General features: G+C 39.6%; 1 protein-coding gene across 2 annotated transcripts in view; it reads left to right on the top strand.

Annotated features, from left to right (window-relative positions):
• The window catches only part of Cfap299 (cilia and flagella associated protein 299), a 471,810-nt gene extending 462,635 nt beyond the window's left edge, over positions 1-9,175 (top strand). For both annotated transcript variants that reach the window (XM_076926435.1, XM_076926434.1), the window contains one exon: positions 8,942-9,175. In XM_076926435.1, the coding sequence (XP_076782550.1) occupies positions 8,942-9,080 (139 nt within the window). In that variant the 3' untranslated portion in view covers positions 9,081-9,175. The remainder of the gene's footprint in view (positions 1-8,941) is intronic.
• Positions 9,176-17,534: the final 8,359 nt, after the last annotated feature.

Raw genomic sequence — 17,534 nt, 5'->3', positions numbered from 1 at the left:
ACATGAGGAAGAGGAGAGAGTTATTTTACTGCCAAACAAAAAAACTTGGTAAACCCAGGTAACACCATAAACATTTCTTCTATGATCACAAAGATCTGATTTCCTTTCCTTCTTTAAAATAACTTTTATTGCGATTGTTCTTTGGCGTTTTCAGTCATGTGTAAAGGGCAGGCATTCAAACTCTTGAAAGTGATCCCCTCTAACCGCCCTCCCACCCTCACTAACTCCTGTCTCCCTATAGCTCTCATTCCCACACACATGACTATTTTGCTGTTGTTGTGATTGTTTCGTTTAGTTTTGGTTTTGTTGAGATTGAGTTTGACTTGGGTCATCTGTGTGACCATGAGTTTGGCCCTATCGATGGAGCCTTCTGGGCTCTACAATGAATGAATAACTGTTGAAGGACTCTGCTGTTTCAAGTCACAGTCCACCCTGTCCAGACAGCTCTCCAAGCTCCACGCACAATGGAGGACTGTTTTCTGCAAACACTCTCTTTCTGCCTCCCATATGATAATTAGGTATTACGCTCCCATTGATATGACAGGACCATGCTGCTGAATAAAAAAAAAAAAAAAAGCCCACTGTGAGCACTTATTAGGTGATGCCCTGCCTGCTCCCTTTGTCCTCCCAAGCAGGTGGCCAGTGATCCCCAAGGAGAAAGGGGCAGTTGGACTAGGCACACCTTCTCCTGGACCAGGCATCCCAGTTAGGGGAAAGGGATCTAAAGTCAGGCAACAGAATCAAAGACAGACCCTGCCTGCTCATGCCAGTAGGAGTACCACATAAAAGGCATGCTCTCTCTTTGCTGGGTCAGTCTCAGTGGGCCCCTATGGGCCTAGGTTAATTGAATCTGTGGGTTTTCTTGTGGTGTCCTTAACCTTTCTGGCTCCTTCAATCCTTCTCCCTCTGCCTCTGAATTCCTTGAGCTCCTCCTAATATTTGTCTATGGGTCTCTACATATGTTTCCATCAGTTGGGTGAAGCCTCTCAGAGGGCACTTATGCTAGGCTCCTGTCTGCCAGTATAGCAGAATAATATCATTAACAGAGTCAGGGGTAGGCCTATAATGTAGACTGAGATAGTATCTCAGTGTAGTTCAATTTGCATTTTCCTGATTGCTAATGATATGGAACATTTTAAAAGAGTTTGTTATCTATTTGCATTTCTTCTTTTGAAAATGTGTTCAGATCAATGGCTCATGTTTAATTGTGTTTTCTTGATATTTATATTTTTGAACTCATTATATATTCTAGATGTTAACCTTCTCTTCGAGGTATAGCTTGCAAAATATTTTCACCTGTCAATGGGCTATCTCATTACTCCATTGACAATTTCCTTTGTTATATTCAAAAGCTTTTAAAATAGATCTTATTTGTCAGCCTATGGTCAAAGGCCTGATTTCTAATGAAAGTAAAATATCAGAAATCAATTGAGGTATGGAATCATGTTAACTACAAGACCCATCCCCCTTTAAGGAATTATTTAATTTTTTATTGAAAGGAAATTTTACACAATATATTCCTATAGTGGTTTCTCATACCACAATTCTTCCCAGAGCCTCCTCACCTCTCTCTCTCTCTCTCTCTCTCTCTCTCTCTCTCTCTCTCTCTCTCTCTCTCTCTCAAGAAAACAAATGTGAAAAAAATTTAAAAAGAAAAAAATCATAGGAAACACATGTACTCACACCCCCTAAAAATGCAAAATAGAAGGAAACCATAATATACATGCATAAGGCCAGAAAGACAAAGATATAAGTAATTAATTCTATTTCTAAGAGTAAGGAGCCCCCCCCTTAATGCAGACCTATTCTAAAAGCAAAAAATTGGTCAAAATATAGACATTTTATAAAGCATTAGTCAGATATCATCCAATTATGCATGCTATACCTTCTCAGTTTGCAATCACACTGGGGCTGCTTTGACACTGCCTGTTCACTGTATACTATTTGTTTCACTTTGAAAACTATTTCTCAGATTTGTTGGTGTCATCTCTAATTGTGCTTTTACTGTTAATGGAAATGACCATTATTTTCATACAGGTGTTAGAGTATTATGTTTCTTCTTTTTAAGTTATCTTATGTATAATGGTTTGAGGTATAGAGAAGCTTTAAATACTACTCCAGACTACACTGATATCTCTCTTTGAGGTTTATTTTCTCACTATTAATATTAGAACTTTGCATTCTATGATGAGGAATCATTTATTTGTATTTTTTTTCAATTTTTTGACTTGTTATTTCCATTTAAAGTTGTAATTCTTGTAGGGTTTGGTGGAATGAAGATAGCATCTCATTGTTTAGTCAACAATTAGTGTTCAGTATTTTATAAACCTTGGTCTCATCCCAGTGTGGGGGTTTGAATAGGAATGGCACACATAGACTAGATTCGTGTATTTGAATGCTCGGCCCATAGGAAGTGGCACCATTAGGAGGTGTAGCCTCATTGGAAGACATGTGTCACTGTGAAGTCAGGCTTTGAGGTCTCATATGCTCAAGCTATGCCCACTATGGCACACAGTCTCCTACTGCATTTGGATCAAGATGTAGAGCTCTCTCTCAGCTCCTTCTCCAGCACCATGTCTTCCTGGGTGCTGCCATGTTTCCCACTATGATGATAATGACCCAAACCTCAGAAGCTGTAAGCTAGTCCCAATTAAATGTTTTTTCTTTGTAAGAGTTGCCATAGTCATGATATCTCTTTACAGCAATAAGATCCTAATGAAGACACCCATCGGAACATGGCTTGGAAGTCTGTTATTCTTGAGAGCTAGCGGTAACTGCAGAAAAGGGGTTTTTGTTATTGTTGTTGTTTTACGGTTTTTATTTGATTATTTGTTTGGGGTTTTGATTATGTTTTGTTTTTTCACAGCTTCGTTGCAAGGCTATGAGTTTGAAGATAAGACTTAGGAGATGCTGGCTTTACTCTTCCAGCTGCCTTGGCTGCCTTGACTATATGTCTTCGTGGTTGCTTTAGCACTCTTGAGATCTGTTAGTAAGAAGTAATGTCTCAAGGAACAGAGAATCATAATCCCTGTGAAAATAGAAAATGAATATGTATGGTAGAGTTTTAACTGACAGGCTCGTAAGGGACCAGTAAGATATGACTAATAATGTCCAAAGGATCATTAAAAAATAAGGAGGAGAAGAAATGACTTAAGTTAGGGAGCTTTGACCACTCAGCCGTAAGCAGGAAGGCTCCATCAAATCTCTTGCCTCTGGACTCAGGGAACAGAAAAGAAGGCAAAAATAATTTTAAAAAATCAGAAAACAAACAAACAAAAATGGTGTAAAAGCCAGAGGGGAATGGATGGAGGACACACACACACACACACAAAACCATGGACTTCTAAATCAACAGGATCAACATGTATGTGAAACTTACAGGGAGAGTGAGTGGGTCTCTCTTGCTTGTGCTTTCTCTTGGACTTGTCCAATTTCAATGTTTTAGCTTCTTATTTTATCTTATTATATTATTTTGTTTTATTATTATCTCTTAGAAGTCTATTTTGAATGAGAGTCAGAAAGGGAGTAAATACAGATAATAGAGGAAATGAGGAGGCATTGTGAGGAGTAGAGGGTGGGGGAACCATAAGCAAGACATATTATGTGAGAAAAATAAGAAATGACTTATACTTAGGATAAGAAATTTTTTGCCCATTTCAAAATTCCTCACAGTTTTCTGCAATAGGATCCTCTTCTCCTATTATCATAATAGTTTCATGAAAAGACTACTTAATCATCAGATAAAGCTGGTAATGTTTTTTCCCCATAATTTCTTACTCAGACAGGGAAGCACTACGCTATTCAACAGAACAAATGCAGCTGCTTTGTCAACCTGCAAGCCATGTCAAGTTTTACTTTTTGTTGTTGCTGCTGCTGCTGTTGTTTGAAACAAGGTCTTACTAGGTAGACCAAGCTGGCCCCTTGAACACCCAGTGATCCACCTGTCTCTGCCTTTCGAGTGCTTTGAAAACCATGCCCTAGTTTTCAAAGACATGCAATGTTGAACAATTAAGATATTAAATTCTTCCTGGAAATTTGTATGAGGAATCTCAAGTTGTTCTTTTAAAATTTTGATTTGTTTTCTCAATGGTAGAAAACCAAACCGAACAAACAAAAAAGCTGTCTTTACGAGAGAGTCCACTTACAATTACAATAGATCTAGATAAATCTCTCTCTCTCTCTCTCTCTCTCTCTCTCTCTCTCTCTCTCTCTCTCTGCTAAATCTCAAAGATCTGTATTTTGACTTAAAGGACTCAAAAATATGTCTAAGTAACCTAAAGATATTTTAGGGACATCAAACAGAGAAAGAGAGAGAGAGAGAGAGAGAGAGAGAGAGAGAGAGAGAGAGAGAGAACAAATGTTAAACATGGTTTAAGAGCATTGGTTTCAAGTCAAGGTCTTGGGCTTGTAATTTGTAAAATTATAAACTTGCTTGAAAAAATGATGCTTTCCATTGATATTGTGCAAATTAATAAATGGCCATGAAAGCAATGGAACTTATTGAGAACGTTGGAGCCCAAACTAATTAGAGAGAGCCAGGTCTCTTCTGTAAATGTTCTATGTCACTTTATGAGAGTAGAATCTAGACTTAATCCTGGTAGCAAGAGCTTAACTCCTACTTTAGAGGCTAAGGCAGACTGGGTTTCCAGGCCTGCCTGGGCTACAGAGCAAGGTCGAGGACAGCCTAGGGAACTAAGGTAGACTCTTTCTCTGATATGGATACAGACAGATACAGATATTGATAGAGTTGTTTTTTTTTTTTTTTTTTTTTTTTTTTTTTGAGGGTTACAAGGAAGAGCTAGGACTATAGCTCACTTTACAGGACCAAAGCAGGAGATTCAATCTCTAAGACCCTAAGAAAATAATGGAAGGAAGGAAGGAAGGAAGGAAGGAAGGAAGGAAGGAAGGAAGGAAGGAAGGAAGGAAGGAAGGAAGGAAAGAAGAAAGCTATTAGATTTCTAAGGGTTACTGACTTTTAGGAAGGGAAAATTGTGTTCTTACAAATTTAGAAAACAGAGGATCACAGGAAGAACTGAGATGGAGGGCATACAGGCTGGACTGCCTGTCAGCTGAGAGGGACTAGGGAGAGAAGCTCTGGCAGCACCCGTGGGGTGGGAGACATGTGGTTATAGCACTCGCTTGGCTGGGTCGGCTAGCTTGCTTGAGTTGGCGGCCTTCAGTCTCAGTGTCAGGAACATAGAGAATTCTTCTAGGCAGAAAATTAGGTGGAGGCACGGTTCCCCACATTGGGGCCCCAAAGACATGAGGAAGTCCATGGTTTTAAAAGGTTTATTGTCACTGTCACGGTGGAAAACCCCATATGCCCAGGGCGGGCCTTTGTAAGAAGGAGGGTCTGGGAAGGAATGCTTAATTGGCTACACCCTCTAACCTTCAGGTATTTCATTAATATGGAGATCTCTTGAGGCTCTGAGGCCTGTAGTCATGCCCTCTACCTGTGCTAGGTGACACAAATCTTTCTTTTGGAGGGGCTGTAGGGGCGTTGCCCTACGTGACTGAAAGGAGAGGATCAATGGAGGTCTTCAGCCACGTGTTGGGAGCCTGGAGTGTGGGAGTGTGGTGAAATTTATGCCTTCCCTTGCAGGAATACCTGTTGGGTCTCCGGCCATCTCTAGCCAGTGTTTCACTAGAAACCAAGCCATCCTTTCACAGTTCCACACTGAAGTGCCCATGGGGAGGGTACTAAGTACTGTTCCTTTCCATGAGTGTCTAAAACTGTTCTTCCTTGGTGAAGAGATTCCAGGGAAGCATCAAAGACAAAACCACAGATAATGGGATTGGAAGTGACTATGGTTGAATTAGAACTAACAGGTTTCCAAGCTAAAAAGCCTGGAGTGCAAAACTTTATTTCATAAAAACTCTATGAATAGTGTATCTGATTCAAGAATGAATGAAAATAGTTTTATTAAGCTAAATAATTTGATATCTTGAAACATAATTTTAAATACCAAGAGTCTTAAGTAAAGACATTTGATAACTCTACACCAAGGCCCTAACATTCATGCATTTTAAAAAACAGATTAAATTGTAACTGATAACATGGTGTTGTTGTTGCCTAATATTATTGGGCAAGTACCAGAAGAGATATGTTAAATATAGGAGAACCCAGGGGCTGGGGGTGGGGCGTTGCTGGAGTTGCAATTAGTGTTTTTTCTGTGTATCAAAACAGATAAAGCACTGACTGTGGTGATACAGCTGTGGAGATTCCTTGTGATTTACCCAAATAACATCATACTGTACAACTTCGCCAAGAGGAGCAGAGTGGGGGCAGATGAACACCTTCCCTGATTGGATGAGCCCTCTGCTAGGAGCCCACAGACAGACCTAATTGTTTTTAGTAGTATTTTTCAAAATAAAAGACTTAAATCTTTGTGTGGGTTTTTCTCAGGGTGCTCTAGGGAATTTTTTTTTTTTAATTTTTTTGGTTTTTTGAGACAGGGTTTCTCTGTATAGCCTTGGCTGTCCTGGAACTCACTCTGTAGACCAGGCTGGCCTCGAACTCAGAAATCCGCCTGCCTCTGCCTCCCAAGTGCTGGGATTAAAGGCTTGTGCCACTACTGCCAGGTGGGAAATTTTAAATATGTTTCAACTATAAAAGATATCCTGGAAGCCTTGTTTTGTTACTCTATGTAAGATCCAATTGTGAAATGGCAATAATAATAATAATAATAACAATAACAACAACAACAATAGTAATACAATATTGTCTGAAGGTATTTTGGAATTTGATAAAGATCCAGGTGCCAGAGAAATACTGAGTTAACTATTTAAGCAAAAATTCTAAATAATAAACTATTTTTAAAACAAGTTAAAATGGTTGTAAAGAATCTGTTTCATTTAATTATTTAGTTGTTTTATTCTAAATAACCCAGATATTACAATTTCCACAAAAATCAAAACAAACAAAAAACTGTCAGACAGTGTCTTTTCTATCTCACCAAATTACACAGGTTTTTCATAATCCCCTTGATATAACAGGCAAAGGAAAGACTGGAGAGACCAGGACAACAGGATCATCAAGACTTGGCAAGCTACTGTAGAAATAGGAAAATATTTTGTGCTCATACAAAAAAATAAATAAAGAAAGAAAGAACTTCCTAAACCATCACCATGAGCACAAGAGACATATGAGCAGCTAATAACCACATCTCAGCACTGCCCTAGATCAGAGGCAAGCATGCACAGACTCACCAGGCCATACTTAGAGTTACCATCCTCCCGAGTGAGAAAGACAAGATTCTAAATCTTAAAACAGGCAAGCAGAGGAACAATGAAAACACCATTTTAAAAAGCTAGCTTCCATATTGTCTCTCATCTAGCACAGAAGAGAACTAACTCCTCCCTCCATTACAGCTTTTACAGAGATCTTAAAGATAAACCATAAAGAAAATACACAGTTGTCACCACTGGAAGAGAATTTAGCAGTTCTCAAAGTTTCAAAGACAAAAACAAACACACAAAAGTAGTTTAAAGTAAAAGATCAGTATAGAAAGAAACAGGTTCTCTGGTAAATTAGCCTTTCATTGCTCCTGGAGATTCACCTTTGGGAGTTAGGCTATACCACTCCCTAGAGGCACAGGCTGGCCAGCCATTAGAAGAACCTACTGGATATTAGTAATGTCTGCGATGTTTACAAGATGGTTTTCTGGAAAGGGTGAAGCCATAACTCTAGACAGATGCAAAGTAAATGTTCCAAAAGTTTTACTTCATCTGTAGATTATAGAGGAAGCCAGAATGATACAATAGGAAAATTCAAAGAGCAGAAATATGCATACAGGAAATAAGGAAAATTGAGATTAAATGGATGCAATTATTTCCCTCTGTATAATACAGTTGTGCCCCACTCAACACTCAAACAATTTGCAATTCTTTAGAAAGGAATATATTTTGCATTAACAGCAGTTAATGCAATTTGAAAATTGTAAACCAACATAAGATCAGAGAGTAGCAGAAATAATGGGTGTGGATGAGCCACCACCACCCCTAACATCATCTTTTGTTGCTTTGTTTCTCACAAAGACTTTACAATTCTCCCAAGTCTTACTAATACAACATAGGCTCAAATTAGCCTTTTACAAACAATGCGAGAAATTCAGTGTCACAAGGGAAAAATCAATGTAAAACTCCTCTGTAGTAGCAGATCTATATTCTTCCTCACTTCTATACACAGCAGAATAAAAAATGACCTAATTACATTGAAACTTTTGTATATTAAATATACTAAAGACACAGTGAATATCATGCAAATTATTTAGAAAAAAAAACCTTCTTCCCTTGAGATTCAGCTTCATCGAAACTCTTCATTTCTCTATCAATAATGAGATTAGGAAGTAACTACTCCTGTGTTCCCTCTGAGCCAATCATTATGCCCAACAATCCTGAGCAAAGGAAAAGAGACCAAATATTTCTCACAGATTTTAATTGAAAAAGGAAAAAGAATTCAGTTCAAATTCACTTTAAAGCTGGTGAGAAAGAAGTTTTTGGAAATACCACCATGGGCAGGTATTTCCATGGTCTAAACCAACTTCAAACCATGAACGTCTTTATATGATACACTGGAGAGCGAACTACAATTGTTTTTGAATTATGAGTCTAAAGTAACATCTGTTTGTGGGGCCTTTTATGAAGATTTCTGTGGGGTTAGTAAGTCCTGGGTTTAGTAGACCAGCTGGAGCCTGGGACACACTTTGATCACTGGTACTTCAATAATGTCACAACCCAACCCAGGCAGCAAGCTGCTGACAGAAATCATCACCCCTCATGACTCCTCAAAAGAAGAATTGGGAGGGGAGGGAATGTGTAATGGTCTCCATGGAAACAGCCTTTCACATCCTATTTTCTTTAATATCGAAGCAAAAAGAAAAGCCATTTAATGCCAGTTAAGTACATGGACTTGACTAAGAACGCGATTTGTGTATTTTAGGCGCAGCCAGGTGACAACTCCACCAGAATCCCCATCCAGACAGATCTCTACACACATGCTGTTCTCTTTGACCACGTTTCCAGAAGGAAGACTTAAGCACTGCATAGTAAATGGTTTCCTTATTGTTTGCTACATTTAAATGAATTCCTTGGTCAGAAGCAAAGTGGAATCATAAACCAGTCGTATAGCTGGAAGGCAAATTAGAATAATAAAAGTGAACAAAGACAAAAAACTAATCTGGACTGGTTTCTTTTCTTTATTTGTTTTACTGATAGCCTTTTGTTCTGATTTGGGTCTCCTTATCTCCTCTCCCCTCTCCCCTCTCCCCTCTCCCCTCTCCCCTCTCCCCTCTCCCCTCTCCCCTCTCCCCTCTCCCCTCTCCCCTCTCCCCTCTCCCCTCTCCCCTCTCCCCTCTCCCCTCTCCCCTCTCCCCTCTCCCCTCTCCCCTCTCTCCCTCTCTCTCCCTCTCTCTCCCTCTCTCTCCCTCTCTCTCCCTCTCTCTCCCTCTCTCTCCCTCTCTCTCCCTCTCTCTCCCTCTCTCTCCCTCTCTCTCCCTCTCTCTCCCTCTCTCTCCCTCTCTCTCCCTCTCTCTCTCCCTCTCTCTCCCTCTCTCTCCCTCTCTCTCCCTCTCTCTCCCTCTCTCTCCTGAACACAGTCTGGTTGCAAAAGTCCATGGAGGGGAATCTTGCTGCCACTTCAAAGATGCGCTAATTGGTGACATATTTTGTAGCTCAGATGTTCCAAAACAAAAATGTTCCAGGTCCCACTATTGCCAATTCTAGTGTACCAAGCATGATGCCATGTGGCTGTGCTGGGAATCCTGCTGCTCTCCTCAAATTGCTGAATATTGATAAGGGGACTGCAACTGGAAGAACAGAATAGAAAACCTTACAAGGTTTTTTGTTGTGCCAACTGAGTAAATAAAACAAGAAATATCCTGTCATTATAGAACCATGAAGTGAATAACAGTTGAACGTTTTTATGTGCCTGCTTGACCTGAGTCCGATGACATTGGGACCAAGGAGATGAAAGGTAAAGGGAACTGGATGACTCTAGGGAATGAAGACTCTATAAGACAAACTAACATGTTGTTCTAGTGTGCCCTCCTGATGGCCTTTGTGCAGAAGAGACCATTCAGAAATCACTTTTTACTTAAGTTAATATTTAGTTCTTATACCCATTCAACTATATTCATCTAACCAATCTTGTAGTGAAGCAACTCATTGGAATCAAGCCAGGTAGGAACCCGACTCACATGGAAGTGGGGAGAGCCCAGAGCAGAGACCTAGAACTCAAGTGGAACAAGAATGTTGTACGGTGTGATAATCACAGATCCCAGGGAGGCTGGTAGAGTGGAACTGTTACCATTAATTATAATTGTCAAGATGAGGAAATTTAAAATCACCTAGGAAACAAACCTCCTAAAATATATATGCTGGCATGAAGTTTGTCTTATGTGGAAGGATCCAACCTGGGTGTGGATTATGGGTGGTGCCATTCTGTGGTGGACTGATACCCCGACACACACACACACACACATGCACACATACACACACGTGCACGCACATGCACAGACTGAAAAAGAGAGACCTAGTGGACTCTCTCTGATTCCTGACTGCAAATGCAACCAGCTACACTATATTCCTGGTACAGTCATGACTCCATCATAATTAAGCTCAAACTGAGCCGAGATAAACCTTCCTTTTGTCTATAATTTCATCAGAATAATAAGTAACGAATACTGGTACTGTCTTAGTTAGGGTTTGTATTCCTGCGCAAAACAAGACCAAGAAGCAAATTAGGGAGGGAAGGGTTTATTCAGCTTACACTTCCATAATGCTGTTTAACACCAAAGGAAGTCAGGACAGGAACTCACACAGGGCAGGAACTTGGAGGCAGGATCTGATGCAGAGGCTATGGAGGGTGCTACTTACTGACTTGCTTCTCTTGTCTTGCTCAGCCTGCTTTCTTATAGAACCCAGGACCACCAGCCCAGGGATGGCATCACCCACAATGGGCTGGACCCTCCCACCTTTGATCACTAATTGAGAAAATGCCTTACAGTTGGATCTCATGGAGGCATTTCCTCAAGGGAGACTCCTTCCTCTGTGATAACACCAGCTTGTTCCAAGATGACACAAAGCCAGCCAGCATTAAATTGGAATTGGATGTGCCTGTGCTACCTCAGTTTTCAATATAGACACTATATACAGCATGTACAAAACACAGTGTGTGCACACATATACATTTGAGTGTGTCCACTTACACAACCTGGAAGTTGCCACCTCCTGAATTCCTCAATACCACTTTTTACCAAAATAAATCAGGATCGCCATGAAGCAAACAATTCTAGGGATGAGGAAGAGAAAATACAAGTCTGGAGGAGACAGAGACATTGCCAGAAACCAGTTAGTGAGCCAAGAGAGTGGATGTTTAAATAACAATAGCAATAGGAACAAATAGTTCCCCCTGAGTGTCTAGTGACCACAGAGGATTAAATGTCCTTCTGTGTAGGGTAGAAGTCTGATGAGGCAGAGTACCTGCCCACAGAATCCATATTATTAAAGGGAACACTGGAAATGAGCAGCTGACATCACTTCAGCTGAGGATCAATGAACATATAATTGGGGATGAGGCAAACTATTTATGCTCGTCCACTTGAGACTTATGCCTAAGCCAATCAGTCAACTGTCTGTCAAATTTTCAGGTGGACTAGAAAGCCGTATCTGATGTAATGGGTGCTGGTGATGCCTGCACCCACTTTATAACAGTTCTGTCCACCTTGCATAGCCTCAATCTAATCAAGAGGAAACTTAGAAGGACCAAATCCTGGGAATGTATGCAAAAGAACGGCCCTATAAAGTTCAAATGTTAAGGCCATAGAATAAATAAAGGCCAAAAAGCCGTCCTAGGCTGCTAAAGGCTTGAGACATGGTGCCCAAGTACAAGGTGTTTCCAAGTTGGAGTCTTAGCCTATAAAGGAAGTTGAGGGACAACTGTTGAAACTGAGTAGTTCATGAAGATTAAGAAGCAGTAAGTAAACGTGTTTATTTGGTGTTTGGGGCAGTTATTTTGTGGCTATATAGTACAATAGCCATGCCTTCTGCCCCTCGCCTGGATCCCGGTGGCTGGAGCAGTCACAGAGCTGATCTGCTCCTCTGTGGAAACTGAGTCCAGAGGCATCCTAGAGAGGTCACGGAACACAGAGCTGCAGGCATCCTAGAGTGGTCACAGACCTCAGAGCTGCAGAGCAGGGGACACCATATCCTGAAGCATCCTAGAGGAGTGACTACGCTCAGAGCAGCAAACAACTAGCTGGTCTACTACGGTGGAGACACCATATCCTGAGATATCCTAGAAAAGCCACTGTACCCAGAACAGCTGGAGCTCAGGATCATAGAGACATCCGGACCCCGAGGAGTTCTGGCTCAACCAAGATAACTGGAAAGGTAGACTCCAGTCAAAACCAGTGAGTGCCAGTAGCACTATAGCTAACCAAATGGCGAAAGGCAAGCGTAAGAATGTAAACAACAGAAACCAAAGTTACTTGGCATCACCAGAACCCAGTTCCCCCACCATAGCAAGTCCTGAACACCACATCACACCAGAAAAGCAGGACTCAGAATTAAAATCGCTGCTCATGATGATGATAGACAACTTTTAAAAGGACATAAACAACACTCGAAAAGAATTTGAGGAGAAAGCAGTAAACATGTAGAAGCCCTTAAAAAAAAATGCAAGAAAACACAACCAAACAGGTGGACGAATTACACAAAACCGTCCAGGATCTAAAAATGGAAGTAGAAACAATAAAGAAATCTCAAAGGGAGACTACCCTGGAGATAGAAAACCTAGGAAAAAGATCAGGAGTCGTAGATGCAAGCATCACCAACAGAATACAAAAGATAGAAGAGAGAATTTCATGTGCAGAAGAAAACATAGACACAACGGTCAAAGAAAATGTGAAATGCAAAAAGCTCCTAACACAAAACATCCAGGAAATCCAGGACACAATGAGAAGACCAAACCTAAGAATAATAGGTATGGATGAGGGTGAAGACTCCCAACTTAAAGGGCCAATAAATATCTTCAACAAAATTATAGAGGAAAACTTCCCAAACCTAAAGAAAGAGATGTCCTTAAATATATAAGAAGTCTACAGAACCCCAAATAGACTAGACCAAAAAAAGAAATACCTCCAGTCACATAATAATCAAAGCATCAAACATACAAAACAAAGAGAAGATACTAAAAGCAGTAAGGGAAAAAGGCAAAGTAACATATAAAGGCAGACCTATAAGAATTACACAAGATTTTTCACCAGAGACTATAAAAGCCAGAAGATACTGGACTGATATTATACAGACCTTAAGAGATCACAAATGCCAGCCCAGACTACTATACCCAGCAAAACTCTCAATCACTATTGATGGAGAAACCAAGATATTCCAGGACAAAACCAAATTTACACAATATCTTCCCACAAATCCAGCACTTCAAAGAATAATGGATGGAAAACTCCATCACAAGGAGGGAAACTACAACCAAGAATGAGCAAGAAAGTAGTCTTCCAACAACCCCAAAAGAAGATAGCTACACAAACATAATTCAACTTCTAATAACAAAAATAACAGGAAGCAACAATCATTTTTCCTTAATATCGTTTAATATCAATGGACTCAATTCACCAATAAAAAGACGCAGATTATCAGACTGGATACATAAACAGGACCCAACATTCTGCTGCATACAGGAAATGCACCTCTGCGACAAACACAGACACTACCTCAGAGTAAAAGGTTGGAAAACAATCTTCCAAGCAAATGGTCCAAAGAAACAAGCTGGAGTAGCGATTCTAATATCAAATAAAATCATTTTTCAACCAAAAGTAATCAAAAAAGATAAAGAAGGATACTTCATATTCATCAAAGGAAAAATGTACCAAGATGAACTCTCAATTCTGAACACCTATGCCCCAAATGCAAGGGCACCCACATACATTAAAAAAACTTTACTAAAGCTCAAAGCACACATTGCACCTAACACAATAATAGTGGGAGATTTCAACATCCCACTCACAGCTATGGACAGATCATGGAAACAGAAACCAAACTGAGACACAATGAAACTAACAGAAGTTATGAACCAATTAGACTTAACTGACATCTATAGCACATTTCATCCTAAAACAAAAGAATATACCTTCTCCTCAGCATTTCATGGTACCTTCTCCAAAATAGACCATATAATTGGTCACAAAACAGGCCTCAACAGATACAAAAAGATTGAAATAATCCCTTGCACCCTATCAGACCACCATGGACTAAGACTCATCTTTGATATGGACAAAAACAAAGGAAAGCCCACATACACGTGGAAACTGAACAATGCTCTCAATGATAATGTGGTCAAGGAAGAAATTAAGAAAGAAATTAAAGACTTTTTAGAATTTAATGAAAATCAGGACACATCATATCAAAACATGTGGGACTCCATGAAAGCATTACTAAGAGGAAAACTCATAGTTCTAAGTGCCCACAAAAAGAAAATGGAAAAAGCATGCATTAACAACTTGACAGAACACCTGAAAGCTTTAGAACAAAAAGAAGCTAATATACCCCAGAGGAGTAGACAGCAGGAAATAAGCAAAATCAGGGCTGAAATCAACCAAGTTGAAACAGAAAGTACCATACAAAATATCAACAAAACCAGGAGCTGGTTCTTTGAGAAAATCAACAAGATAGACAAACCCTTAGCCAGACTAACCAAAGGGCACAGAGACAGTACTCAAATTAATAAAATCAGAATTGAAAAGGGAGACATAACAACAGAAACAGAAGAAATTAAAAGAATTGTCAGATCGCACTACAAAAGGCCTATACTCAACAAAATTAGAAAATCTGGATGAAATGGACAATTTTCTAGATAGATACCAGGTACCAAAGTTAAACGAGGAGCAGATAAACCATCGAAACAGTCGCATAATCCCTAAAGAAATAGAAGCAGTCATTTAAAATCTCCCCACCAAAAAAAATGCCCGGGGCCAGATGGTTTTAGTGCAGAATTCTATCAGACCTTCCAGGAAGACCTAATACCAATTCTCTTCCAACTATTCCACAGAATATAAACAGAAGGAACAATACCCAATTTGTTCTATGAAGCTACAATTACACTCATACCTAAACCTCACAAAGACCCAACAAAGAGAACTACAGACCAATCTCTCTTATGAATATTGATGCAAAAATACTCAATAAAATTCTCGCAAACCGAATCTAACAACACATCAAAACAATTATCCATCATGATTAAGTAGGCTTTATCCCAGGAATGCAAGGATGGTTCAATATTCAGAAATCCATCAATGTAATCCACTACATAAATAAACTCAAAGAAAAAAAACACATGATCATCTCACTAGATGCTGAGAAAGCATTTGATAAAATTCAACATCCGTTCATGTTAAAAGTCTTGGAAAGATCAGGAATTCAAGGTCCAAACCTAAACATAGTAAAAGCACTATACAATAAGCCAGTAGCCAACATCAAACTAAATGGAGAGAAACTTGAAGCAATTCCACTAAGATAAGGGACTAGTCAAGGCTGCCCACTCTCATCCTACCTATTCAACATAGTACTGGAAGTCCTAGCTAGAGTGATTAGACAACAAAAGGAAGTCAAAGGGATACAAATAGGAAAGGAAAAAGTCAAAATTTCACTATTTGCAGATGATATGATAGTATACTTAAGTGACCCTAAAATTTTCACCAGAGAACTCCTAAACCTGGTAAACATCTTCAGTAAAGTGGCTGGATATAAAATCAACTCAAACAAATCAGTAGCCTTCCTCTACTCAAATGATAAACAAGCTGAGAAAGAAATTAGGGAAATGACACCCTTCACAATAGTTACAAACAATATAAAATATCTTGGAGTGAATCTAACCAAGCAAGTGAAAGATCTGTGTGACAAGAACTTCAAGTCTCTGAAGAAAGAAATAGAAGAAGATCTCAGAAGATGGAAAGATCTCCCATGCTCCTGGATTGGCAGGATTGATTTAGTAAAAATGGCCATTTGCCAAAAGCAATCTATAGATTCAATGCAATCCCCATCAAAATTCCAAATCAATTCTTCATAGAGATAGAAAGAGCAATTTGCAAATTTATTTGGAATAACAAAAAACCCAGGATATCGAGAACTATTCTCAACAATAAAAGAACTTCTGGGGGAATCACTATCCCTGACCTCAAACTGTACTACAGGGCAATAATAATAAAAAACTGCATGGTATTGGTACAGAGACAGGCAGGAAGATCAATGGAATATAATTGAAGATCCAGAAATGAGCCAACACACCTATGATTATTTGATCTTTGACAAAGGTGCTAAAACCATCCAGTGGAAAAAGGACAGCATTTTCAGCAAATGGTGCTGGTTCAACAAGAGGTCAACAAGTAGAAGGATGCAAATCAATCCATTCTTATCTCCTTGTACAAAGCTCAAATCCAAGTGAATAAAAGACCTTCACTTAAAACCAGATATACTGAAACTAATACAAGAGAAAGTGGGGAAGAGCACGGGGAAAAGTTCCTGAACAGAACACCAATGGCTTATGCTCTAAGATCAAGAATTGACAAATGGGACCTCATAAAATTGCAAAGCTTCTGTAATGCAAAGGACACTGTCAATAAGATAAATGGCAACCAACAGATTGGGAAAAGATCATTACCAATCCTACATCCGATAGAGGGTTAATATCCAAGATATACAAAGAACTCAAGAAATTATACTCCAGACAACCAAATAACCCATTAAAAATTTTTGGTACAGAGCTAAACAAAGAATTCTCAACAGAGGAAACTCGAATGGCTGAGAAGCACCTTAAGAAATGCTGAACATCCTTAGACATCAGGGAAATGAAAATCAAAACAACCCTGAGATACCACCTCACACCACTCAGAATGGCTAAGATCAAAAACTCAGGTGATAGTAGATGCTGGCAAGGATGCAGAGAAAGAGGAACACTCCCTTTGTTCCTGGGATTGCAAGCTGGTACAACCACTCTGGAAATCAGTCTGGAGGTTCCTTAGAAAACTGGACATAGCATTACCTGAGGATCCAGCTACACCACTCCTGGGCATATACCCAGAAGATGCTCCAACATATAGCAAGGACATATGCTCCACTATGTTCATAGCAGCCTTATTTATAATAGCCAGAAGCTGGAAAGAACCAAGATGTCCCTCAACAGAGGAATGGATACAAAAAATGTGGTACATTTACACAATGGAGTATTACTCAGCTATTAAAAATAATGAATTCGAGAAATTTTTAGGTAAATGGGTGGATCTAGAAATTATCATCTTGAGTGAGTTAACCCAATCACAAAAGAACACACATGGTATTTACTCACTGTTAAGCAGATGTTAGCCCAAAAGCTTGGAATAGCGAAGACTCAACCCACAGACCACATGAAGCTCATGAAGAAGGAGGACCAAAAGGGGATGCCTCAGTTCTACTTAGAACGAGTAACAAAAATACTCAAGGGAGCAAATATGGAAACAAAACATGGGGCAGAAACTGAAGGAGGGGCC

Source organism: Arvicanthis niloticus, chromosome 27, assembly GCF_011762505.2.
Source record: "Arvicanthis niloticus isolate mArvNil1 chromosome 27, mArvNil1.pat.X, whole genome shotgun sequence".
NCBI lineage: Eukaryota > Metazoa > Chordata > Mammalia > Rodentia > Muridae > Arvicanthis > Arvicanthis niloticus.
The sequence above is the reverse complement of the archived record's forward strand: the minus strand, read 5'-3'. Positions and strand labels throughout refer to the sequence as shown.